Source organism: Eutrigla gurnardus (assembly GCF_963514095.1).
Source record: "Eutrigla gurnardus genome assembly, chromosome: 12".
NCBI classification, from domain to species: Eukaryota; Metazoa; Chordata; class Actinopteri; order Perciformes; family Triglidae; genus Eutrigla; species Eutrigla gurnardus.
The window spans coordinates 247,817-274,112 of NC_139926.1; the positions used below are offsets into that span (position 1 = coordinate 247,817).

A 26,296-nucleotide genomic window follows, 5' to 3' on the forward strand; every position below is an offset into this window, starting at 1 on the left:
ACCACGTGCCACAGCAAAACAAATTAAGGGATGTGAGATGGGACCACCACCAGGGAAGTCTGCCGCCCACTGCACCAACTCCTGTCCTGAAAAGAAAAGAAAACAAAATTATGCGGAGGGACACTCAAAGGTTCGACTGTACAGGCAGCAAAGATTAAAACAGAAGGCCTATACTAAACCACACACACAACACTCACACCCACGCACACCAACAGAAAAGATAAATATTTTAACCTAAATACAAATAATCAAAAATGTACTTGAAAAGAAACAATTCAGCTGTGGGTGGGACCAGGCGTAGTGATAGGCCCGTCTATACTGACAACCCCACAGCTAAGTAACTAAATAATCAAATTAAAGATAGACTGTTAAAAAGGAAATAAATTGATCAAGAAACAAAAAAAATGTTTTAAACAGCTGGCCCACAAAGAACCGAACCCACAAAGAAACTAATCAAAAACAAAATAATTCAAACCATAAACAAACCCAAATAAGTAGCAAATTAAATAATTAACCCAGACAAATAAACAAACTAAATTAATCAAAACAAAAGTTGTGGTGAGGATGAGAATCCGGCGCTGCCTGGACAACAGCCGCAACGGGAGCTCACAGTGGACTGTGAGAAAAGGACGTCGTCGAAGACGGAGCAGAAGACGGAACAGAAGACGGAGCAGAAGACGGAGCGACTGCACCAGAGCTGGAGGCCGTGAATGGTTTACGTTTGGATAGCCGCTGTGGTGCACGTCACTGGCAGTGCAGTGCAGCCTCACACAGAGTGCAGGAGGAGAAACAGAGGAACCGCTGTGGCTTCAACAGCCGAACGAAGAGAGCTTGAGCACCCCAGAACCAGTCAGTCTGCAGTGACAACAGAGAGCAGACGCCAACTCCTCACAATGCTGCAACCCAACCAGCACGGCCAACGACACTTGAGAATGACCACATAGGAAACACGCCAAACACACCAAGCAAACCGGAGCACGCCAAGCAAACCGGAGCACGGCAAACCAACGGAGCACGCCAAACAGAGCCCTTCCAGGTGAACGCCAGAGAGAGAGTGCGCCCCGAGGGAGCGCAGTAATTCAACAGGTGGCACCAATGCGCAATCAAGCACCGGTGGTGCTGATTGAGTGGGCGTGGAGCAGAGCCACCCTCGACCTGCCACACATTGATGAGGTCAATCATTTCGAAGATGCCGCATCAGAAATAATCCTCCGATGTCTCCCACTGATGAGACTGACCACCATCATCATACCACGCAGGTGCTGGTATTAGATCCTAGTCTGAGTAAAGTAGTAGCTGTTCAGCAACCATGTCTGGTGAAGCTTGCTGCTGAAACAGCTGTGCAAATACATTTTCAGCATTTGGACAGCAACTGCGACTGCCTCTGATGTAGAACATTAATGCATCCTGTACATTTCAGAAATTAACTCTACTAATTAAATATGTCATGGGATATGTATTTCGAGTTATTTGCGAATGCCTCTAAGTGTTTGTTTTTGCACTTAGGAGAGCCACAACCTGTTTGAAATTACACTCCTCATCAGTATGACCCCGGATTGCCAGCCCCTGTCGGATGACGAATTGTAGACCACTCAGCACTTTCATCATGCATTCGCGTCTCCGTTGCTGGTCGACTGCTTCACGCTTATGGAGAATTGCGTTTATAGGTGTTTGGTGGAGGTACGCGATATACTTTTGGTGGCATTCCTTGTGGAACTGACTGCTCTGGTATACCTGCCCGTCACCACCCTGCACCTCCTCCTGTCCCTGGCCCCCCACCAGCTCCTCATCCTGCTGCTCCTTGCCACCTCCTCCTGCCCCTGGTCCCCCACCAGCTCCTCATCCTGCTGCTCCTTGCCACCTCCTCCTGCCCCTGGTCCCCCACCAGCTCCTCATCCTGCTGCTCCTTGCCTCCTTATATCTTGAGCTAATTTGTAAAGCCTGTATCAATAGCCTTTAGCCGCAAATATCGTTAACCTGCTGTGCTGACTGTGATTCAAATTCTTTAGTATTTGATCATGATAACACTAAACATAACAGCAACATTTTATTAAAGTCCCAGTGGGCAAGTCCGGCGGATCGAGGGCACTCTGTCAGATTTTGAATGTTTACAACTCTCATGCTCCTCCCCCACGACCACTGAGCTCCTTCCCCTTACTCCATGCCCTCTGAAATCCCTTAGATCACGCCACCTTTGATGGTTTTCTAAATGGATCTGAATCTGCTATACCTTGTTGGTCCGATGTTGACTGTTTTTATCACGGGCACCATGGCAATCTTTCTTTTTTTCTTTATTTTCCACCAGTGTTTTCTTATCCTTGGTTGTTTTGGACCTCCTCGTTTCGTTTTTTAACCAAGGAATTAGAAGCTTGTTCCTACTTCCCTCCGCCTCCCCCCCTGTGATAGTGGAACATAGGCTACCTGGGCTGGGTAGGTGTGAATTTTGATTCATATGTTGTGCGATAAAAAAAAAAAAAATTAATAAAGCGTTATGTGGCATATTGCTAACTGTCTTTATTGTTATCCTGCAGAGTTAATTTGGTTGGATGACTGACGTTATTCATCATTGTCACAACTTCTCGGTGCATTTAAAGGAGGCTGTGTGTGTGTCAGTTAAGTTGCAGCATGTGCGAGACCTTGCAAACGGCTTTTAATTTTTGGTAACGCATGAGTACTCTAACGCATTACTTTTATTCACAGGTAACGCTGTAACGTAACTGATTACTTTTAATTGATGGTAACGTTGTAACCTAATTAACTACTTTCCAAAGTAACTATACCCAATACTGGTGATGAACGCCCCCTCTCGGATATCTCCAGCTACAAGTGCATCTCTCTGCTTCAGCCTAAATGTGTGCTGATGCAGTAGAAGATTTACCTGATTTCTTACTAGAAACAGTTTCAAGATTCGAAATGCTGTCACTGCATTCAAATCCTCAGAAAATCCAATGACACTCAACATTTTTGCTTTGAACCATATCTCGTGTTTTTCATTTTCTTCAGGTGGTAAAAGTTGTGACAGAGATTCCTGTTTCCTTTGCTTCGTTGCACAGTGTTTTGTATTTGTGAAAAGTACAACACACCCCCCTTCCCGGATTCTCTGTCCTATATTAGGTCTTGAATTGTTTTCTTTAGGTTTGATGCTTTGTTTAATTTGGACTGCCTTGCCTTTTGCAGTTTGTCCAGTTTATCAAGCAATGCCTTGTGTGTTAGTTTAACAGAATGTTTACTGATTGATTGATCAGATTGTTCCATTTCACCACTGGTACCCACATTGAACTGTGTTTCAGCCAAGGCAGGCTCTGTAACAAGAGAACCTGGATTCTGTGCCCTTTTATAGGAATCCATCATCAATACACACAATACCTTTCACAGAGACCACCACACGGCTCTTAAATACATGTTGAAACCAACGCATTGGATTTACACTCAAAATACATGTGTGCACACAATTTTAACATGTATTGTATTGTTGGTAGCGTTACACCTGTTGTTGGCCGGCGGAGAGTGTGTGCCGTTGCTGGTCTCTGTTCCTGGTCCTCAGCAGCGTAAGCAGCTAAACTGGCAGGTGCTCATCGTAATAATATAACATTGTCCAATGTAATCCAAAGCCAAACACAGAAATCCAGCCATGTCCAATCGATCAGCTGTTGAATCCTGTGAACAACAATCCTGGCAAGTTCCAATAAAGAGTTTTTTACTTCACTGTAGTGATTTTTAACCAGATTAAATAAGCCACTGAGGGGCGAACAGATAAACTTGTTTCAGATGCATGTTATGGGCTAAAAATTAACCATTGTCCAGTACATGTATATCTTTGGATGCGGTGATCCGTTTATTTTACATTCAAATCCATATTCAAATCATAAGTGCCCTTACAGCGAACAGCCGAACAAAACACGGTAAAATACTGTTTGCCGGGGCGGTCGGTGGCGCAGTGGATAAGGCAGCCGCCCCATGTACGGAGGCTCGGCCTCGGCGCAGAGATCAGGGGTTCGACTCCCGGACTGGCGATCTCTTTCGCGCATGTCTTCCCCCTCTATCTCCCCTTTCCACACTGTCTCTCTACAAAAATCAATAAAAAGGCTTGCATGGCACTCTAGCCAAAAAAATAATCTTTAAAAAAAAAATACTGTTTGCCTCCTCTGTGCCACACACACCCGATTCTCATCACCTTGAAGGTTAACTATACTTTTTAGATTAATGCTCCACCCCGTGTACAACTCAAGAACTGAATGTGTATAAATAAAACAGACTTATGGCTCAAATATCCTCCTCAGATTGCTCCAACCATTATTCATTTATCAAGGAACATATACTGTATGTCTGATCAGCTTCACACTGCAGCTGCTGATAAACAATGATGTAACATGTTTGTCTATCAGGTTGTTGTTGCAGCTGGTTCTTACGGCTCCATGGTGAGAGGTTAACGTCACACTGCTTCAGTGTTGTCGCTGCTGTTGTGTCTCAGCAGTTTTATGAGGCTGCATGTTTGATTGTTCCACTTCTAAAATAATTAACGCATTAATTCCACTATTCATTCCGCGTTAATGCATTCTTTTTCACAGCCCTAATATATAACAAATCATCTTAGGTTTCAGAAAACCATCATGCTTGATCGCCATGTTAATTTAGTTTAGACAACAAAACCATAGGACATGTAGTGTCCAACACCAGTCTGGTGGTGAAACGTCCTTAGTTATTCTTAAACTGGTTGGAAACTGAACAGAAAACGTCAGCTTGAAGAGGGCTCGGTACGATGCCACATTAAAGCTGAATCTGTGCCAATGCTTTCGGTTCAATATGTCCATTTGTTGACATAATTGATTTGTCCTTGATTTATTTGTTATACCCTGGATGGCTTCAGGTCAAATGCCTATAGATTAATTCAGAAGTGTCAAGAAATATGCAGGTGTTTCAGAGAAAACACGGTTTCAACAAATGACTTACCGGTATTCTGATGGAACTTTGTGACACAACCAAACAGTTAATGCTAGAAGTATAACAATTCAGTTCATTAATGCAAAAAGTTAAATGTCATATTATAGAAAGATAAAGGACAGCATAAAACATTGTGAATGGATCTCCAGACTCTAGAGAGATCTTGATGTTGCTCTGCTGTTGGATGAGAAGGGAGAAAACACCATGAAAAGAAAAAAATGGATAATTCATCCCAATTAAAAAGCAGTAATATCAGCCTTCCATTATCCCTTCCAACCACATCTACTGCCCTCAGAGCATGAAGGAAGTGGTGAAGTAGTCAAGCTTACTCCATTTGGTTGGCTGCCTGGGCCAAGTGTGACATTGATAAGTGGTGTGACTCCATACCTGGCGATGAAACATTGAGAATATTTGAACTTTTATGTGTCTAAAAACTGCTAGTAAACATGACGCAGGGGCTTTGGCAGGGTGATGCGGCGGGTGACGCGTTTCTAGCGATGCATCTCAGTGTGATCAGATCAGTGTGATCAGCAGAAATGCTGCCAACCCCCATCAAGGTATTTGTTTAATTTGGCAAGATATATTTCCTACAAATTTGCTAATATTTCTTAACCTCAGTGTTTAACTCAGATTTAGTTTGTAATTGTCTACTATCTGGCAGCCATATTATACCAAATTAGAGTGGTGATAACAACACAGTGGTTCATTCTTTCCATTTTTCCGTTTCTCTCCTGACCTTGAGTTAAAGCTAAATCTAGAAGAAAATTAGACTTCCTCTTCCCAGCTTCATAAAATGATCCCAAGTCTCAATCAGTTTCAGCGGGAAAGACTTCCTTCGGCAGGCTGCAGCGCGTCCCCCAACAGCTCGACCCTCAGGTCTGATCCACACGGAGATGGTGTAGTGCTTTCATTCTCTCAACTCCTCCTGCAGAACGGTAAGTGCATCACAGTGCTCCTCTGGAGGGCTGATGAAAAGTTGATGCTCAGGAAATGGCACAGGGAAGAACTAGAGGGGGCAAAAACAGTAAATTGTATTTCTATCAAACCTCAAAGATACTGTAGGCATTATGAACACTAAATACATCATCTGGACGTTACGTTGGTGGCAGGTCTGCGGTTGTTTTTCTGTGTTTGCATTGATTTTATGCCTCAGTACTTACAAAGCATAAATAATGAATTTGCATTTTATTGCATGACAAAGGTATTTGATTACCTACCAACCGGTAAGAATTGTGGCTCTCACAGACCTGTTATTGTTCTTTAAGAAGCCCTCCTGTCCTCCACTCATTACTTGTATTAACTGCACCTGTTTGAACTTGTTACCTGTATAAAAGACATCTGTCCACACACTCAATCAAACAGACTCCAACCTCTCCACACTGGCCAAGACCAGAGAGCTGTGTAAGGACATCAGTACGGTGGCCTTGAAGTGCAAACCACGAACGCAAATCAGAAACCACGAACGCAAATCAAAAAACACGAACGCAAATCAGAAAACACAAACGCAAATCAGAAAACACAAACACAAATCAAAAAACACGACATTAACCAAACCAGAAAAGGTGGGTACTCTCGTTGCCTCTTTCCACTCATGTGGCAATCTGCACTTTTAGTACCCGTGTTTGTATGTTTTTACGCACTAGTTGTGAACGGATTACGCCTCAAGGGGGCACAAATGCCTTAGTAAATCTAGTCCTCTGCGTGCTATCAGTCTTGTTGGAGATATACTGCATCTTGCCGTTGAAATCTATGAGATCAGGCAGCAGGCGGAGACACAAAGCTGCGGCCCAGTCAGACAGTTTTCAGCAGGAAGTCACACAATAGCACAACATCCTGTTAGATCGGTTCTGAAGGCTACCTGTAGTTCTATCAACCACATCCAATGTTTGAGTACCTGTCACTGTATTCTATGATTTCTTCTATTGATGTTGGCCTTGTAAAACACACTGTAACTGCTGGTTTTGATACGTGTAGTACAGCCTACTATGTAGTGTTAAGGCTGAGTTATGCTTCCGCGTCGACACAAGGCAAGGGGGGCTTGCGGACCCCCCTCACGTCCAACGCAACGGCCTGACGTGTACCTTCCAAAAATCCTAGACGCGCGTCGAGGCGACGCAACACCAACGCAACGCCAACGCAGCGGCATTGGCTGTGATTGGTCCGCTAACTACATCCGCTGGAGACTGCTATCCGGTTTCCACTCATAAACACCGCCATTTAAACTTTTAAAAGGCTACTTTTATTGTTTGCACCTCGTTTTATTGTTTGCACCTTCTCGCTTTTGCACAAAGAAATAAAACACCAAGTTCAGAAAAATAGTGGATGTTTAAAGCCGGAAAGTAAACAAATAGGCTATAACGAGGCTAACGACGATATATGTCAAGAGTCTCAGTCGGTGGGTCAGTCTTTACAAAAAACATAGCGCCCTTTACCGGTGTGGCATTGAATTGCATTTCGACACGTAAACCCAACGCAGAACCATCACGGTCTCCAAGCAACTGCGTGGCCGTTGCGTGATCACTACGCGGAAGCATAATCAGGGCTTTAAATATTACATTTACATAGAAAATACGTTTTTCTTCTGCAGCCAGCCGTTTCCCATCATGCCCAAGTCTTGCAGTCCCCTGGCTCTACAAACTGCAGCCGCCTCCATCTGATGTGGTAATCGTTGCCCACGTGTTCAGACATCAGACATGAATGTAACCAGCATGACGGTAATCGTAGACATGTCCTTTGGAATGTCGGGGCGGGCTCAAAAGTAAAGAAATATTTTGATACAACCTAGTTTCATCTTCGGAAATAATATATTCAAACTGTTAATAAGAACAGAACCAGATCCGTTATTAAAATACCATGTAGAAGAATACATAGATATTAAACCTATTTAATGTCTATAAACACATTTTATTGACTTTTATACTGAGGTGCATGGTTTTGTGTAAATTGTTTACATTTATTTTTATTAATTTATCATTGTCCATCCTTCCATCGTCTTCCGCTTATCCTGTATTCAGGGTCATGGGGGTCCTGGAGCCAATTAATTTATCATTGTATCATTTATTATTTATTTCAGTTGATTTTCTGAATGTAGCAGTTAATAAATAATATGGCAGCACTGAGGTAAAACATTGTTTTCCTGGAAAATAAGTGAGACTAACTGCAATAAGCCTGGCTTATTTGGTAGACCGGCTTGTTGTGTGGTGTTTTTTAGTACTGAAGCTCACGTCGTCTGGAATCTGGTACGGAGATCTCAGCAACTGTTTGATTCTCCCACGTTGGCAGATAAGGACGTAGGCTGTCGCAGGTATTACCAGGAGCAGGATGACGATACACACCCCGGCTGCTATCATCCCGGAGTGGTTTGGGTCGTTTCCTGGGAGATGGACAGCAGAGACAGTGGTCACCCATTACAACTCTCCACTGACTTCAGAAGAATGATCAGCTTTAAAACTCTGCAACTTCAAAAATAGATGACACAAACAATCAGATATCAAGGCGTAGCACATTTAAGAACTAAAATGAACCCTTGCTTTAGTTATGTTGTGGAGAATCTGAAAGTGTTTTAAAAAAAACAAACGTACGGATGAATGGGGAAACGAGGAGCTGTACGAGTGGTTTCTACAGTGTAGGGGCCACAGCCCCACGATTCTCGGATGTGACTTCTCAACAAACGAGAGATGAACTATTCACCCTTAAAAGATATACAGATAAAAGGTCCTCTCGCAGCAGATGAGTAAACATTCTCCTTCAGGTCACTGGACCGACCTGGAGGAAATGTGTGGCCGCTTTATGGTTAGAGGATTTACAAACCCTTAAATCAGAGCATCTACAAGTTCTCCTCGCACCCCCGAACGAGGAGGACCAGACCTTCAGAGTCACCAGACTTTGAGGCACCTAAACACAGCTGGAAACTGATTAACACACTGTAAGAAATAAGGGTTCCAATAGGGTTCTTCTACAAGGGCTGGGTTCTACCTGGAACCATTTGCTTCTGAAAAACCCTTTCCCGAAGAAAGGGTTTTTCAAGGGTTCTTGGTAACACTAATGGTTCCAGTAAGAACCATTTTGATCCAGAGAACCGTTTTTGGAAGAAAGAGTTGTTCAGGGATTGTTGAAAGCATGGGTATAAGATCCTGTGTCACCAGGGACATACTTCCTGATAACACTTACCAATAATGGCACAAAATACAATTCCTTGTGACTACTGATACAAATACTTTGCATATCCATTTTTTCTGTTTATTTGTTTTTTCTTCTTCTCCAGATCCTGTTGATCAAACTAACATAATTTCCCATCTTTGGATTTGAACACCTGCCACCCAGTCTAAAGTCACTGGCAGTAGTGACTGAGCTAACCTGCTAGCTGGGTGGAGTCATCAGGTCCACCATACTAGTCTATCACCTTACACCTTCTGATCAGACATACAAATAATGAAACTGAAATGTTCTGTTACCAATTTATTTTCACAACCATTAATTATAAGAAAGCAACAAATCTTGTTGACCCAGGCAAAGGTTAGCGGTGACTGGGATTTTAACCCCCACCCTCCAAATCTAAAGTCTGTACCATTACCCACTGAGCAATCCAGCAGAACGTGTAGATCAGGGACTCCTCTGACTCGCCACACTCACTCACACAGCCAGGTTGACAGCTCCTTCATGTCAGTGGTCAGACAGAGAGAGCTGATCATGTGTCTGTTTCGCTCTGTCTGTATAATGTGTGACTTCTGCTTTTAGGTCACAGGTTCAATTCCCATGTTGAGAGATATCATACGTTACTGATTGCCCTTCCAGGCAATTAGCTCAGTTGGCTAGGAGCTGGTTTTTGGTGCCAGATGATGTGGGTTCAAACCCCAGCAAGGGTGATAATGGTAAGACATCAAAATACCTGGTAGTACAGGGCTCCAGAGTGCGACCATTTTGGTCGCAAATGCGACCGAATATTTTACGAGTGCGACTGAAAAAAATTGTAGGTCGCACAGGTGCCCCTAACGCTGCTCGGGTGAAAAAAAAATCATAAGCGCAGCATCTCTTTGTGTCCTCCTGATGGTATCGTGGTCTAAACCAATAAGAGACAGAGCTTGGGCGGGTCCTTGCCTCTGATTGGCTGTGGTCCTTTTCACTGCTGTAAATTGTGTCAGTTCGAAAAATGCGAGCAAGCTGAGCAGGTACTCCTGAGCGCTCAGGAATACCTTTTCTTTGAAAATGAAGAGAGGCAGAAAGCCTCGCCCCAAGACTAATTAAAAAGCCCAAAAATATGCCTTCAGACCGGACTAGTTGAAGCAATTTCCCTGGCTGATGTACGATGAAGAAAGGGACTCAATGCACTGCATTTATTGTCGGGAGTGCGGTCAGAATATGGCCGGTAATAGTGCATTTGTGGAAGAGTCAACAACATTTCGCACCGAGACGTTGAAAAAGCGCAATATGTCCAAAAAGCATACTACATGCCATGAAAAGTGTGTTAATAAAGTGGCCCCTCTCCCTGCTGCATTTCAGCGTCAGGCTGTATCGATCAGGTCCGCTGAGGAATCTGAAATGATTATAAAAGTCAAGGTCGGATACAATATTGCAAAGGAGGAGTTGCCGTTCACCAAATTTAAGTCTGAAATTATTCTGATGGGAAAAAAAATGCCAACACACTAAAGAACAAGACAGCTGCGGAGATTGGAAACGCCACATACAAGTCATTCATGATTGACGGCGACACAGACGTCTCTACGAAGGAGTGCATTATTGTCTAGTGCCGCATTTTGCGGAAAGGGAGGCCAGTCGACATGTTAATTGGACATGTCGAGGTGGAGCATGGACACGCACAGTGTTTGAAGGCCCACATTACAGCATGAGAGATCATGAATAGGAAATTGTATAGTAGCCTATTCCTAATATTATTAAAAATGAATAGCCTAAGTAACAATATAAGTAGGCTAGGCTAAGATCACATAAAAACTTTTCCATTTGCAATCTATAGGCTAGTGACCTGTATGATCTTTTTATTCTTGAGGAATTTATGCTGCCACAAAGCAAGCATGCTTGCGCTTGGGCATCAGTGTGCAGATTGGCTGGAGAAAAGGGTTGCTCTGGGTGCTGATGGCGCTGCAGTTAACCTAGGCCAGAGAGCGATAAAAAGGTGACTTTTTGGCTTTTAAAGGCGACGCAATGAAAAAAATTTGGCGCACCAGTGCAACCAATGCAAAAAGTTAGTCTGGAGCCCTGGGTAGTCTTTGTGTAACAAATGTACACATTTTTAGAGTCATGGTAGATGATGTTTGACAAAAACATATCAGAATTTTACCTCAAAAACTGATTTTTTCTACAGTGGTTTCAAATCTGCCTGCGCGACAGTGAATGGCTTACTCAATTTCTGAAGCCACAGTTGAGTTGCCACTTGTCAATCGGCTCAGATCAATAGACAATGGTCTTTGGTTCCAGAAATTGTGGATTTCAGCCTCAACTGGTGCAAAATGAACATTATAATGTCAACTGTCTTGCCTTCTTATTCTCCCGTTTGTTGCTCAGAATTGCCTAAATTTGCCAAAAATAGCCCGACCCATCGCTGCGCAGCAGTTAAAGTTTAGTTACACTACTCCCTTATTCAGGAGGAAATGACTCACAGCAAAGAAGTATAGCCTGGGGAATTGAACCCAGGGTCCCTGCAGCAAGGACATAACCCCTCTTTCTGGGGCATCTAAGTGAGCTATACTACTCACTGGACAAAGGCTTTTGAAAGTCACTTGATCTAGAGATACAGTTTGAGGTTGTGAGTTCAAGGCCTGGTTGATGCAGAGTGACCATGTTAATGCCTACTGAGGTGATGTGTGGATTAGTGACAGACAATTTGAAAAATATTAAACAATTATTTTACAGACAATTTTACTGTCTCCTCCTCATACTTTTCCATGATCGGCCTAATCCCATGGCTGCTGTACCCTGCTGACTGGCTTAGTCAAGTTGTGAAGCTGCACATAAGTTCAGTGATAAAGGAAGGTCTTTGATGTCAGAGGCCAAGCCTTAACTGATGCAAAAATCATATTGTAACACTGACTTTGTGGCTACTGCATCAGGGTTTGTTGATGCCGGGAATTGAACCTTAATCTCCCAGGGGAAAGGGCGAGGTTTGGTGTGTTGGGCCTGGGAGCTGGCCCCATGGTGGCTGTCATGTGTGAGTTAAGAGCTGGTTGCCCCATGGATTGCACCATATAGTCTGGTCTTCACCCTCTACAAACCAGGTGTGACATACCAATAGTGATTACTGTGAACAGAACAGAACAAAGAAGAACAGAAGAGAGAGAGAACAGAAGAAACTAAAGAGAATCAAGGTGAGCTAAATATAATATCTTATTTCAGCATGCTCGACCCTAGCTAGGACTTTTATGGTGAAAGTTGGACTAAGCATTTGTTTCTTGTTATGTTATGTTTTGTTCGTTTGCTTGTTTGTTTGTTTTCTTGTAGAAATGACTTACACAGCTTGGACGAAAGCCGAAGTGTGCCATTGGCTTGAAAAAGAGGGTTTTGCCGAGATTTCCATTATTGTTACAATACGTAACATTTTGAGTACTTGTTACATAACACTGAAAAGTATTTTAACATTATTTAAATCAATGTGAAAACTTTGGACACTTGGACACCTGATGCGGGAAAAGCATTTGTTGACCTAAAACTAGCTCTACAGACACCCCCCACTCTGGGGCTCCCTGATTGCAGCCGACCTTTTACACAAACTGTTGACGAGAAGGGGCACTACATGACTTCCGTGTTACTGCAGGACTATGGGGGGCAAAAAAGGCCTGTTGCCTATTTCTCATCCAAACTTGATCCCGTGGCAGCCGGCCTTCCGGCTTGCCTCAGAGCTGTGGCCGCAGCTGAGAAAGCGGTCGTAGCTTCACGTGACATTGTAGGTTACTCTCCACTAACCTTATTAGTACCACATGCAGTCTCTATGATCCTTTTAGAGAAGAAAACTTCACACCTGTCCCCTGCGCGGTGGCTAAGATACAATACCATTTTACTGGAGCTGCCTAACATCACTGTACAACGCTGCACCATACTAAACCCTGCGACTTTGCTCCCCACAGCTGAAGATGGGGAGCCCCATGATTGTGTGGCTGTCATTAACAAAATCTGTTCCCCCAGACCTGACCTCCGGGAAACACCACTTGACAACCCCGACATGGAGCTCTTTGTGGACGGCTCAGCATCAAGGAACCTGGAAACAGGCCTCAACCAATCAGGGTTTGCAGTCACCACATTACATGAGACACTTTTGGCTGAGCCTCTCCCATCTAACTATTCAGCACAGGCTGCAGAGCTGGTGGCTCTGACTGAGGCATGCAAACTGGCTAGAGGTAAGACTGTCACTATTTTCACAGACAGCAGATACGCGTGGGGGGTTTGCCACTCTTTTGGACAAATTTGGGCCAACCGGGACTTTCTGACTGCATCGGGCAAACCCATCGCTCACCACAGACTGGTTGCTTCTCTCCTTGATGCTTTGCTGTTGCCACGTCACATCGCCATATGCAAATGCGAAGCACACACACACAAAACAGACTACGTTTCACAAGGAAACGCCTGTGCTGATTCTGCAGCCAAGGTCGCTGCTAAGCAACCTTTGATAACACAGCTCGCTATCACTTCCAGCCCAGCTGTAACACCCGATGCAGACTTACAAGAACTACAGAGCAGAGCAACACAGGGGGAGAAACATGCTTGGAGACGGGCAGGCGGGGTGGTGAAACAAAATGTCTGGTATGGTCCCAACGATAAGCCCTGCCTACCAGGCTATTTGTTTCACTATTACGCTAAATTGACGCATGGTCAAGACCACACGTCAAAAGAGGGGGAGAATCAGGTCCAGAAATAACCTCAGCCCATTTGAAATCCTGTTCGGCCGGCCTTTGCGAACCGGGATTGGGCCTGAGCTAAGACAACTCCCTGAGACAGGGCATTGTGAGGATGAAATGTTGCGGTATTGCGCTCACCTAACCTCTGTTCTCTCCGATATTCACAAACAGGTGAAAGACGCACTGCCAACACCCACCACACAAAAACTGCATAACCTGGAGCCAGGTGACTGGGTCGTGGTCCGAGATCTGAGAAGGAAAACTTGGCGATCACGAAGGTGGAACGGGCCCTACCAGGTGCTGCTCGTCACAGAAACTGCAGTAAAGATTGCAGAGAGAGCCACCTGGATCCACGCCAGCCACTGCAGAAGGATCCCAGAGCCATCAGCCGACGCTCCTACACAGGCCGATCAGAGAGAGCCAGATGGCATCGACCTTCAGCAGCCCGCCACTCCAGAACGGGGGGGCGACGTCAGCTGCACCTGCTGACTACGCATCTCCTCCTGCTTCTCCTGCTGCAGATCGAGCCCTACTTCGGCCTCGCAGGCCTGGACCGACCAGAACTACCCACGGTGGACGTCGCCCCGGTCACCCGGCCGGAACAGAACGCATGGTACCGAGCCGTCGCTCTGGCCGCCAGATTGGTGACGAATGAGAGTTGTTATGTCTGCGCCCAACTCCCCAATGGCGTGGGCACAGCACTGCCTGTGGCACCCTGGCCACTGAACATCTCTGAGACCATGGGGGTCATGGTGGCCTTCACCAAGCCTGTGGAATCACCAGAACGAATCATCACAAACCTTGCTCCTTGGTTGGAGGATTTGAACATCAGCGTCGTCAGCTACGAAGGATCCGCGGTGAGCTTCAGAAATGTTACAACTGCTCTGAGTGAGGTGCACCATTCAATAATGACAACAAATCCCACACGGCAACGAGGAGCTGTGTGCTTTGTGAGAGAGTGCCGGACATCGCTTGACCACAACCTGGGCACGTCCTTTTGTAACCAGACAGTCAAGGCCACGTGTGGCAGTGCATGGAACTCTGCATACACCAAACCTGAGTGCAGGGGCGTGAACCCTTACCTTGGCAGATTGAACCTCACACATACACACAGTCTAGGCAGAGAGGGGGAGGACAACCCCGTGGTAACCATGCCCTCTAGCGATGGGTTTGGTGCATTGAGAGAGCATGTGTGGGTGTGTGGACAGCACGTCTATCAGTCCTTGAGACCAGGCTGGTGTTGGTCTTGCTATCTCGCCAGACTCTTGCCTTCTGTTGCCATTGTGCCGAGCCTGGAATATTTTCACACTCATTACAGTCACTACTACAGACCGCACAGGGCCAGGCGCACGGCAACACGTGTTTCACAACCCGAGAAGGGGCTCTCGGGAATCCTCCCCTGGTGGGGGACTGTCAACAATGCACATAAGATTGATGAAATATCCCTGGAACTCGAAAATCTGACTGAACTCACAGCTGCCGGCTTTGCAGCATTGTCCCCTGTTGTCCAGGGCATCGGAAACGTGGCTCTGCAAAATAGAGTCGCCCTCGACTTGACCCTAGCCTCACAGGGAGGCGTGTGCCATGTCATAGGGACAAAATGCTGTACCTTCGTGCCTGCAATAGATGACAACATGACCCATGTTGTTGCCCACCTGAACGAACTGTTACACAGAGAGAAAAGCAAAGACTCTGAGGCTTTTGAGGGCTGGGACATTTGGTCCTGGCTCACAGAGGGGGGGTGGAAAGCCACCGCCATCAGATTCCTATCACCTGTGTTGATGGTTGTGGTTGTAATGTTGCTGGTAGTTTGTTGCGTACTGCCCTGCTGCCGAGCTCTCGTGGGTTCGGCGGTGAGCTCTGCCGTAGGACAGTACCCGAAAATCACCATTGTTCCAGATGAAGATCTGTGGGTACCGCCCTTTTTGGATTCAGATAGTGAGTCAATCTGATATGTTAACTCACACATAGATGTTAGAAGGGGATCACACTACAACTTCATGCTTAATAATAAAACCCTTTTTGTGTGAACCTTGAAATGTAATTGTGTGCGAATTGTCTCACTCAGGAACCGCCTGTCTACCTGTCCGAACTTAGTTCCTTTACCTTCTACAGCTCAACCAGTCCGCTACAAAGGGGGAGGGTGGTTTAGAAGCCCTTCGTCTCAACCCGGTGAAGAATGGCAAATTACTTTGTCAGGGGGCTGTAGATTTTAGAAAGCAGCTCAGCTACGATGGTAGATTATGGGGCCCTGAGGTAGAAATTCGTTCAGATACATGTATGTTATATCCTCACTCCACCTGCTAATCATATTTTGTGCATCATTTTCCCTGTAAGGTGAAGGTTTCAAAGCACCAGGTCACTACACATGACCTGTATGTTTGAGGGAAGGGTGGTCTGTATCAGAAAGAGAAAGCAGGGTTGGAGGGTTCTTTTTTTTTAATTATCCATTTCTTTTTCCTTATTATTGGTATATTTGTGATTATTGTGCTCATAGCAGACATGTTATCAGTAGAGTATAGAAGGTTGTATACTCCTGGGAAAGAGGTTCTGTTCCTGGTACCATGATGGCAACTCCTGATATGAAATTGTTTAGCTTGTGCTTTTAATAGTATGATTTTCTTGTTTGATCAATATTGCTTGTTCACTATTTCCACATGCATGTGTAATGAAGAATGCAATTAAGAACAGCTTATGTTTTATTCTTTCATAATATAAAAGGCTTTTTCTCCAGGTTCAATGCATGCCCTGTTAAACCTTGCCGTGAATTAGAGACATAGACAATTATAAATTACCTTTTCTAGTGAACATAAAATGTTCAAAGGGGGGACTGTAATGGGAATTTTGGATGTTTGTACTTTAAAATTAGAATATTTGTCAGGCCAGACGTCGATCCGCATCTCCTCATCTGACTGTTATGCTATGACGAAAATGAATGCCTGTTTGTAGATGATATGAACATGAGTGCCACATTGACATAAGATAATTTCAGGACTATGACGCCTGTGTTCTGTAAATCTTGACCTTGCCTGTACATCTTGTCTTTGTAAGATAGGACATGATCCGTCCTTTGGTTCCTCCTCCTTAAAAGGGAGACTGTTGTTGGACTCAGGGTCGTTCCTGCTGATTCTGAACCTTTGCATCAGAAGGCAGGGGTGACCAGTCCCTCCTCTGCAGATGAGAATACTTAGTGGAATAAACCTCGGAGAAAAAGCTGATCCTGGTTGTTGATCTTTATTGGGCAGATTCATTTTTCCACAACAGGAGAAACCTAAAACATGCAGGACAGTGGCTCTCCAGGACCGGAGTTGGGCACCCCTGCACTGGACCGATGCTGACTTTTGACCTGTTCTCCCCTGGGACCTACACAGCCTGTTCTGTTGGACTATCTTTAAATGAATGTTTTTCTCATTAAAATGTTTTGAATCTTTGTTAAATATCAACATGATAAATGACCACACTATATTATGAACTACACTGATCTGTAGAATAAAATATGGTTCTTCATAGAACCCTCAGAAGACAAGATGGTTATTTGTGAAAACCTTTGAAAAGGTGTGAACCCCCTGTGTGAGGTCTAGATGAAACCCTTGAAATATGAAAGGGTTCTTAGTGGAACTCCTTGTGTGGGTTCTAGCTGTAACCCTTGAAATACGAGAGGGTTCTTAGTGGAACTCCCTGTGTCGGTTCTAGATAAAACCCTTGAAAAACGAAAGGGTTCTTAGTGGAACTCCCTGTGCACGTTCTAGATGACACCCTTGAAATATAAAAGGGTTCTTAATGGAACTCCCTACGTGGGTTCTTTGTAGAACCTCTAATGAGAGGTTCTGGGTGGAACTCCCTGTTTGGGTTCTAGATGAAACCCTTGGAAAATAAAAGGGTTCTTGGTGGAACCCCCAGTATGGGTTCTTTGTAGAACCTCTCATGTGGGGTTCTGGGTTGAACCTTACACACACAGTTCTAGGTATAACCTTTTATGTGGGGTTCTCGGTAGAACCCTCCAAAAGGGTTCCAGGTGGAACCTTTATAAAAGGTTAGTTATCCAAGAAAAGGATGAGATATGTGTTCAACATTAGTTAAAAACCATCCATAATAATCATTGAGGAATTATAAGCATACTGGCGAACTTCCCGTCGTTCTACGCCGAAGAACAGAGAAGTTACCAAAAATTCTAAAAATTAACATTGTCATTGTAATGGACTTAACTACTGCACTCACTCAGTCAGACGAAAATATGTCTGCTCATTAATCTGCCCGCATCACCGAGGACAAAATGCTTACTAAGTTACCAAACGTGTTTGGGCTAGCTTGATAGGTTTGCATTGTATGTGTTGGATCAAAGTTCCTTTCAACTCTACCAAATATGATTTATACAGAGAAATGTTTACAATTCATGTTACTTTGTTTTGACCTATCATTCTGTGTGAGAACTATATGCAATGTGCCAACTTTGACCATAACGGCGAGATGGTGTTCAAACGTTCTAGTCATAGGATTGCATTTCGTTTTGTTTAACAGTTTAAATCACAAAGATTTCGGACTGTAACTCGAATGGGTCCCTCCTGGACACGCCCCCTCGGTCAGCATTAAAGCTGCGTGTTACAGACACCCGTTGCTCTTCCCTCCCGGGCTCTGGCCTCCCGGCTCTTGCCTCCCCGCTCGTGCCACCAGGCGCTGGCCACCCGGCCTTCGCCTTTGCTCTGCCCCTCTTCGAATTTAGTCCCTTTCTTAGCTCCTAACTTTTACTACTTTATTAGAATAGTTCGTTCGTCGTTAGATTCTTCATTTTTGCATTTAAGCCATTCTTTTTACCCGCAACGATTTTTGATCAATGCTAACTCAACCGGCGGCCGCAAGATTTGGCATATTGACTGGTGCTTATACCCAAATCACCCAAGGCTGAACTCGAAGATGACAGCTGTTGAACTAAGACGGATTACGGCAAAGAAGGACGCCCGTTACGAAACTACCGCAGATCGGCGCTAACGGTTCCCTCGGTCCACGGCAAGGAAGATCCCCTCGGGTCTACGTCACCGACGGAAGAGCGACCGCTTGGAGTTTCAGTAAGCCGAGAAGAAGCGTCCCAAAGTAAGACCGAATCCGCATTCAACAGTAATGACCGAGTTGCAGGGTGAAACTAAGTATAGCGTCTGTTAATATTTAATATCTGTGAGGTCATTTAACCCATTATTCACTTTTTCCTCTTACTAAGGAGTCCAAATTCTTAGGAAGAACACACTCGCCTTATCGCCAAACGTGCAAGATGAGCTGTTAATCACATTTCCAGTTATATTTCTGGTGTTGTATTGGTGTTTTGTTTATTCCATCTGTTATTGTTTTATTCACTTTTGTTTAATCCCTAGTTAATCAATAAATTCCCCTAAAGCATAAAGTCGTTGTCCGTGGATATTTCTCCTGTGCAGAATACAAAGATCCCTATTTCAAGAACTTATGATCTAAGGAAATGAGACTGATTTATTAAATGATATTGATTAATTGTTAATTAATTAATAAGTGGTCATTAGAGTCATTAACGTGAATTCTATAAAGTTCTGTCTGACCAACAGATGGTGCCCCTTTTATGAGAGCAGGTATTAAAATTGTAGATTAATACACATTGATATACATATTTTAATATCGTCCTTAGTTTCCTTACATACACAGTTTACATAGACCATTAGGTATTATTAACCTTGTTTTCCTACAACAGCTATGAATACAAACTATTAACAACTTGTCAGAGCTTGTATGGAAACGGAGAGAAACAAATAATGTTTTGATCTGTTTGTATTATACCATGAAGTCCACATATGTGTTGGGTGTTGGGTACCTGGATGTAACGTTACTCACACTAACAACAGGTCTCTCTGTGTGTTGGGTACCAGGATGTAATGTTACTATAACAACAGGTCTCTCTGTGTGTTGGGTACCAGGATGTAATGTTACTCACACTAACAACAGGTCTCTCTGTGTGTTGGGTACCAGGATGTAAAATAACGTTACATTAGTGATGGAGCGTAGCGAAAATAGCTAGCTAGCTAGCAAGACGAGATAATGGCCGTGTTGGTGACGTACGTTGTGCGAGACCAGAGATGAGAGACGACAACCTCACCATTCTCATGGTTTTCTCATCTGTTTTTACTGCTACACTGAAGTTACTGAGATCTACCTGCCAGTCAATTCCCCACATCAGACCAAGTTAACTCAATTACAAATGAAAGACTAGTTGACTCATAATTTCCTTCAGTAAAATGAGGACAAGAGATCCTCCTGTATCAGACTATGTTCTAAAAACCTGTGTTACATTTGATGGCAATATGGGTTTCAACAGGCATGTCAAGTCAGAACAGACCCATTTCATTCTCTGGCTTTTAATTATGTTTAACCTGTTAATATCCAATTATTATCCAAATATTATCCCTCTGTTTCAATTCTGTTTTTTTTATTTTCATCTTGTTTTATTCATTTCCATGCAATATGGCTCTATGCTGTATGTGTAAGCTTATAAATGTCTTTGCGAAGCACTCTAGTTCAAAATGGGTTTGCTTTTTAAAGTGCTGTATAAATGAAGTCAATTTGAAAACACTGCAGGGCTTGCTTGAAACTCTCTCTCTGTTGTGTTCAAAGAAGTTTTTGACAGCCAACTCTGACAGTTTGGATGTCAGTGCTCCGTTTAATACATCATAACGGCAAATGATTTAGAATGGTCCAGGGAAGGAAGTCAGGGAAAAAACAAGCAAAAATCTATCCCTATAGCCAATTTGGTTCTTTAATGTCTCAACAACAATTTCTGGCCAGGCTGAAAAACCTTTGTAACAGCAGAGGCTACAAACATGGTCTTACTTGATGCAGGGATGACCTCACACTGAGTACAGGTAGCCAGTCCAACGGGGTTATCAAAGTAGATATACTGCACCGCCGTACAGTAACGTCCCTCCTGAAGCCCTCTGATGGTCTCTGAGGCAAGAGCATCCTTATACTTCTGTTTCAGGGTGGAATGAAATCAACACATGAAGATGTATAAGGCTTATACATTTCCTATACACTTGACTAATAACATTAAGGGATATGGTCTGATGAAAACAGTAACCATGCTGTGTGATGGATCTAATTTATGCCAATGTGACGAAGGGTTACTGTTCTCTATACCTCTACATAGTCCTTTACATAGTCCTCTACCGTCCTTTACATAGTCATCTACATAGTCCTTTACGTAGTTGTTATAAGAATTTTGTATAACCTCATGTCTTAAAGTTTTCATTGTTCAGGTTACAGCTTTAGGTGTAGAACTGTTCATTACTTTTGTATCCCCATTGCTGACCTAAATGTTATCAGGGGCCTGGCAGTCAGGATGTCTGGTTCTACACGAAGGTTAACTGTCAGTGACACTTCCTCTGTAGCGTCCTCATACGTTGTTGCATTGTAACTGCTCCTCTTGGCCAAGATTAAAGTCAGACGTCGACTTTACATCTGTCTCTGATCTCCTCCTTGGGTGAATTTATTCGTTTACGGACAAATTCCTTTAAGAGTAGTCCTCTACATAGTCCTTTAGATAGTCCTCTACATAGTCCTTTAGATAGTCCAGTGTTTCCCCTACCATTGTACAGGCCTGGCGGCCCGCCAGGCCAAGGAGACCTGCCGCCAGGCCCAAAAAAAAATCAATATACCAAAAATAAACCACCTATCAATTCATTCATAAATCAATAATCATTTACATTAGGAGCGCCTCCGCGCAGCACAGTAGACTTGCTCCGCAAGACGCGCGGCCGCAACAATCCTCGCCGCGCGCTCCCGCTACTTTTTTCTTCGTGTAGCCTACTTTACGCGCTTGATGTTGTTCTGATGCCGTTCCGCCTCGTTAAACCACCACGATGTCGCTTTCTACTTTGAAAACACGGAACGTTGACACTGTATTTTGATAAGCTGTTGCACTCTTCAGACTCGTGGTGTGAGCGGAACCGTTCCATAGGGTCCATAATATTTATTTTATTACATTACATTATTATTTATTTTTACATAATAAAAATGCCGCTGTGTGTCTCCGTCCAAAACCCGCTGCGCTCGCGCTGTCTGCTCGCACAGATCCGCTCGTGCGCACATGCGCTGATGCAGGTCGAGTGTTGTCGAGAAATATAAGCAGAGACGGCGCTCCTTAAAAACAACATCACGCCATGTGTGTGTAGTATTAGGACGTGATGACGTATGTACAACCGGCCAAAGCCCGTTTGCCCCCCCTCCCCGGGGGGGGGGGGGGGAGGATTGTTTTTGATAAGATGTGGAACTTTGAGTTAACTGCTGTTGAGTAAACCTATAACTTATATTTTACTTGATAAAATAAGACAATATATGCACTCATATGTCTTTGTAGTGTTTTACAGTATCTGTAGCTATTAATGTGATGCTCATCCTTTTCCAGCCATATTTTTCTGGACCCTGATCATTTCCATCAACCAGCACCTTAATAAGTCACTCTCTCCTTGTGATCTTGAATACACTCTGGTTGAACAAAAATGTTGAATGCAAATATAATAATTGCAGAATTGCAGACTGCTTGCTGTGCCACCTGACTTAATCCAACTGCACCAATACACCATCCGACACGTCTCGTCTGTTTAGGGTTTTTTCGGTGGGTACCACCGGGCCTGAAAAAAATTCTAGGGGAAACACTGTAGTCCTCTACATAGTCCTCCACATAGTCCTTTACAAAGTCCTCTACATAGTCCTCTAGATAGTCATCTACATAGTCCTTTACATAGTCCTCTACATGGTCCTCTACATAGTCCTCTAGATAGTCATCTACATAGTCCTTTAGTCATCTACATAGTCCTCTATATAGTCATCTACATAGTCCTTTAGATAGTCATCTACATTGTCCTTTACATAGTAATCTACATAGTCCTTTAGATAGTCATCTACATAGTCCTTTACATGGTCCTCTACTTAGTCCTTTAGTCATCTACATAGTCATTTATGCAGAACTCTACATAGTCCTCTAGATAGTCATCTACATAGTCCTCTACAAAGTCCTCTAGATAGTCATCTACATAGTCCTTTACATAGTCCTCTTTATAGTCCTCTACATACTCCTCTAGATAGTCATCTACATAGTCCTCTATATAGTCCTCTACATAGTCCTTTAGTCATCTACATAGTCCTCCACATAGTCATATACATAGTCCTTTAGATAGTCATCTACATAGTCCTTTACATTGTCCTCTACATAGTCCTTTAGATAGTCATCTACATAGTCCTCTACATACTCCTTTAGATAGTCATCCAAAAAGTCCTTTACATAGTCCTCTATATAGTCCTCTACATAGTCCTCTAGATAATCATCTACATAGTCCTCTACATAGTCCTCTATATAGTCCTCTACATAGTCCTTTAGTCATCTACATAGTCCTCTATATAGTCATCTACATAGTCCTCTATATAGTCATCTACATAGTCCTTTACATAGTCCTCTACATAGTCCTTTAGATAGTCATCTACATAGTCCTCTACATACTCCTTTAGATAGTCATCCAAAAAGTCCTTTACATAGTCCTTTAGATAGTCATCCAAAAAGTCCTTTACATAGTCCTCTATATAGTCCTCTACATAGTCCTCTAGATAATCATCTACATAGTCCTCTATATAGTCCTCTACATAGTCCTTTAGTAATCTACATAGTCCTCTATATAGTCCTCTACATAGTCCTTCAGATAGTCATCGACATAGTCCTTTACAAAGTCCTCTATATAGTCCTCTACATAGTCCTTTAAGTAGTCCTCTACATAGTCCTTTAGATAGTCATCTACATAGTCCTTTACGCAGTCCTCTACATAGTCCTTTAGATAGTCATCTACATAGTCCTCTAGATAGTCATCTACATTGTCCTCTAGATAGTCATCTACATAGTCCTCTATATAGTCCTCTACTTAGTCCTTTAGTCATCTACATAGTCCTCTATATAGTCCTCTACATAGTCCTTCAGATAGTCATCGACATAGTCCTTTACAAAGTCCTCTATATAGTCCTCTACTTAGTCCTTTAGTCATCTACATAGTCCTCTATATAGTCCTCTACATAGTCCTTCAAATAGTCATCGACATAGTCCTTTACATAGTCCTCTACATAGTCCTTTAGATAGTCATCTACATAGTCCTTTACGCAGTCCTCTACATAGTCCTTTAGATAGTCATCTACATAGTCCTCTACATGGTCATCTACATTGTCCTCTAGATAGTCCTTTAGATAGTCATCTACATAGTCCTCTACATGGTCATCTACATTGTCCTCTAGATAGTCATCTACATAGTCCTCTACAAAATCCTCTAGATAGTCATCTATATAGTCCTTTACATAGTCATCTACATAGTCCTCTACAAAGTCCTCTAGATAGTCATCTACATAGTCCTCTACATAGTCTTTTAGTCATCTACATAGTCCTCTACATAGTCATCTACATAGTCCTTTAGATAGTCACCTACATAGGCCTTTAGGTAGTCCTCTACATAGTCCTTCAGATAGTCGTTGACATAGTCCTTTACGTAGTCCTCTACATAGTCCTTTACAAAGTCCTCTATATAGTCCTCTACATAGTCCTTTAGATAGTCATCTACATAGGCCTTTACGTAGTCCTCTACATAGTCCTTCAGATAGTCGTCGACATAGTCCTTTACGTAGTCCTCTACATAGTCCTTTACAAAGTCCTCTATATAGTCCTCTACATAGTCCTTTAGATAGTCATCTACATAGTCCTTTACATAGTCCTCTACATAGTCCTCTAGATAATCATATACATAGTCCTCTACATAGTCCTCTATATAGTCCTCTACATAGTCCTTTAGTCATCTACATAGTCCTCTATATAGTCATCTACATAGTCCTCTATATAGTCATCTACATAGTCCTTTACATAGTCCTCTACATAGTCCTTTAGATAGTCATCTACATAGTCCTCTACATACTCCTTTAGATAGTCATCCAAAAAGTCCTTTACATAGTCCTTTAGATAGTCATCCAAAAAGTCCTTTACATAGTCCTCTATATAGTCCTCTACATAGTCCTCTAGATAATCATCTACATAGTCCTCTATATAGTCCTCTACATAGTCCTTTAGTAATCTACATAGTCCTCTATATAGTCCTCTACATAGTCCTTCAGATAGTCATCGACATAGTCCTTTACAAAGTCCTCTATATAGTCCTCTACATAGTCCTTTACGTAGTCCTCTACATAGTCCTTTAGATAGTCATCTACATAGTCCTTTACGCAGTCCTCTACATAGTCCTTTAGATAGTCATCTACATAGTCCTCTAGATAGTCATCTACATTGTCCTCTACATAGTCCTCTATATAGTCCTCTACATAGTCCTTTAGTCATCTACATAGTCCTCTATATAGTCATCTACATAGTCCTCTATATAGTCATCTACATAGTCCTTTACATAGTCCTCTACATAGTCCTTTAGATAGTCATCTACATAGTCCTCTACATACTCCTTTAGATAGTCATCCAAAAAGTCCTTTACATAGTCCTTTAGATAGTCATCCAAAAAGTCCTTTACATAGTCCTCTATATAGTCCTCTACATAGTCCTCTAGATAATCATCTACATAGTCCTCTATATAGTCCTCTACATAGTCCTTTAGTAATCTACATAGTCCTCTATATAGTCCTCTACATAGTCCTTCAGATAGTCATCGACATAGTCCTTTACAAAGTCCTCTATATAGTCCTCTACATAGTCCTTTACGTAGTCCTCTACATAGTCCTTTAGATAGTCATCTACATAGTCCTTTACGCAGTCCTCTACATAGTCCTTTAGATAGTCATCTACATAGTCCTCTAGATAGTCATCTACATTGTCCTCTAGATAGTCATCTACATAGTCCTCTATATAGTCCTCTACTTAGTCCTTTAGTCATCTACATAGTCCTCTATATAGTCCTCTACATAGTCCTTCAGATAGTCATCGACATAGTCCTTTACAAAGTCCTCTATATAGTCCTCTACTTAGTCCTTTAGTCATCTACATAGTCCTCTATATAGTCCTCTACATAGTCCTTCAAATAGTCATCGACATAGTCCTTTACATAGTCCTCTACATAGTCCTTTAGATAGTCATCTACATAGTCCTTTACGCAGTCCTCTACATAGTCCTTTAGATAGTCATCTACATAGTCCTCTACATGGTCATCTACATTGTCCTCTAGATAGTCCTTTAGATAGTCATCTACATAGTCCTCTACATGGTCATCTACATTGTCCTCTAGATAGTCATCTACATAGTCCTCTACAAAATCCTCTAGATAGTCATCTATATAGTCCTTTACATAGTCATCTACATAGTCCTCTACAAAGTCCTCTAGATAGTCATCTACATAGTCCTCTACATAGTCTTTTAGTCATCTACATAGTCCTCTACATAGTCATCTACATAGTCCTTTAGATAGTCACCTACATAGGCCTTTAGGTAGTCCTCTACATAGTCCTTCAGATAGTCGTTGACATAGTCCTTTACGTAG

The 26,296-nt window shown here is 43.0% G+C and overlaps 1 protein-coding gene and 1 long non-coding RNA gene across 4 annotated transcripts in view; one reads left to right on the plus strand and one right to left on the minus strand.

Annotated features, from left to right (window-relative positions):
• Positions 1–3,812: 3,812 nt before the first annotated feature.
• Positions 3,813–26,296, minus strand: part of ifngr2 (interferon gamma receptor 2) — a 44,579-nt gene continuing 22,095 nt past the window's right edge. For 2 of the 3 annotated variants that reach the window (XM_084022284.1, XM_084022283.1), the window contains exons 5-7: positions 20,628–20,766; positions 8,166–8,314; positions 3,813–5,947 (exon numbers count right to left, since the gene is read on the minus strand). In XM_084022284.1, the coding sequence (XP_083878410.1) occupies positions 5,849–5,947; positions 8,166–8,314; positions 20,628–20,766 (387 nt within the window). In that variant the 3' untranslated portion in view covers positions 3,813–5,848. The remainder of the gene's footprint in view (positions 5,948–8,165; positions 8,315–20,627; positions 20,767–26,296) is intronic. The other variant, XR_014598021.1, reaches the window with a different exon arrangement.
• Positions 8,321–17,671, plus strand: LOC311021623. Its single transcript, XR_014598025.1, has 3 exons — positions 8,321–13,286; positions 13,956–15,286; positions 15,621–17,671. It is a non-coding gene; the product is annotated as an uncharacterized lncRNA (long non-coding RNA).